At 37.7% G+C, this 1,760-nt stretch overlaps 1 protein-coding gene across 1 annotated transcript in view; it reads left to right on the top strand.

Annotated features, from left to right (window-relative positions):
* Positions 1-1,096, top strand: part of LOC101864122 (arginine--tRNA ligase, cytoplasmic) — a gene marked incomplete at both ends in the record, with an annotated part of 12,252 nt that extends 11,156 nt beyond the window's left edge. Inside the window, 2 exon segments of the mRNA XM_005113236.2 lie at positions 206-310; positions 915-1,096. Coding sequence (XP_005113293.2) covers positions 206-310; positions 915-1,096 — 287 coding nt within the window.
* Between the last annotated feature and the right edge of the window lie 664 nt (positions 1,097-1,760).

Below are 1,760 nucleotides of genomic sequence, written 5' to 3'. Positions count from 1 at the left end.
GGCCTGCGCTTGTGACACCTTTAATCTTCGTCACTTTATGACCTAACCGTATTTCAAGTGCCGTAAAACTCTTACTATAACAGTATTATTAATGGCTCTATATGTCTTCTTCCTGCACTTCATAAATGTTATGATGTCGACGTATTTCTGTTCACTCTAACTTACATGCCATTTGTCAGTGCCACATCGATGTTTTGGTTTGCAGTGAACAACGAAGTGTACAAACGGCTTGAGGTGACACTCAAGGATAGAGGGGAGTCTTTCTACCAGGAGAGGATGGTGAAGCTTGTGAAGGAGTTGAAAGAACAGGGTCAGTGATGGAATTGTCATTATAAACCTTTTACGGCCCCATCAACACAACATAGATCATTAAGGCGAACACCTCAAAACTTCAGTTTCTAGATGTATAAAGAACTTAAAAGATTTCAGTTTGCAGATAAAAACACTTAAGTTTGTTGATAAAAGATCTGGATACCTCAGTTTTTAGATCTAGTAAAGAACTGAAAGAAAGCAGTTTGTAGATAGAGAAAATGAAGTTTGTAGCTAAAGATTTCAGCACGTAAATAAAAGAATTCAAGACTTCAGGTTATCAATAAAAGATTTCAGTTTGCAGTTAAAAGACTTCAGTTTGTAGATAATAGATTTTAGTTTGTAGAAAAGAGATTTCAGTTCATAGAGAAGAGACTTCAGTTTGTCGGTAAAAAATTTCAGTTTATAGATGTAAGACTTCAGTTTATTGGAAAAAGATTTTAGTTTGTAGAGAAAATATTTTACTTCATTGAGAAAAGATTTCTGTTCACAGACAAAAGACTGTAATTTGTAGATAAAAGATTTCACTTTGTAGGTATAATTTATAACAAATTTTTTGTGCTCATACAACTGGGATGTTGTTTTTATATTCTTATTGTTCCTAGGTATCACGGAGATGGATGAACATGGACGTACCGTCATGTTTGTCCCGGGCTTTAACGTTCCCCTGATGATCACCAAGTCTGACGGAGGTTTTACCTACGACACTTCAGACATGGCGTGCATCAAGCAGAGGCTGCAGGAGGAGAACGCCGATTGGCTGGTTTATGTTGTGGGCAACGAGCAGGTCAGTCTCCTTTTTCTTTTTCTTGTTCTTCTTGTTCTTCTTGTTCTTCTTGTTCTTCTTCTCCTTTTCCTTCTCCTTCTTTTTCTTCTTCTTCTTCTTCTTCTTCTTCTTTTTTTTTCTTTTGGATTACATCAAACTTGAAGTCTGGTATCTAGTAAGGTTATGCGTCTGAGAGCCTAACTACTTGGCCACCGACGTCACAACGTGACCCCCTGAATCTGTACAAGGTCGTCAGTACCGAAAGCAGGGGTTCTAAGTTTACTAGTACCTGCTGTACATAACTCTGATATAAGAAACCGACGTCTATGGTTTAGCCCTTCGACTCTTTGATGTCACATTTATTACATCAAAATTCCTATTCCCCTCCCCCTCCCCCTCCCTTTTGTTAACATGTTAAGCATCTCCATCTCAACTATCTGTCTGCTAGGACATTGTATCCCTTCCAGCAGCTCCTGATTTGCCCTGACAGGCAGGGCAGAATTGTATGCTTCTTATATGATCTTGACCTGCTGGGAACACAGAATTTGTTTTTTTGGGAGAGTTTTTTGGTTTTGAAAAGTTGGCAGTTATATACAGAATCTGTTTTTGGGTTTTTTAACGTTTTTTTTTAAAAGTTGGGTTTTTTAAAAAGTTGGCAGTTAGGTGCTTATATATCAATCTCTCC

This window comes from Aplysia californica, unplaced genomic scaffold (assembly GCF_000002075.1).
Source record: "Aplysia californica isolate F4 #8 unplaced genomic scaffold, AplCal3.0 scaffold01762, whole genome shotgun sequence".
Classification (NCBI taxonomy): Eukaryota; Metazoa; Mollusca; class Gastropoda; order Aplysiida; family Aplysiidae; genus Aplysia; species Aplysia californica.
This window is presented reverse-complemented; position numbering and strand designations above follow the sequence as displayed.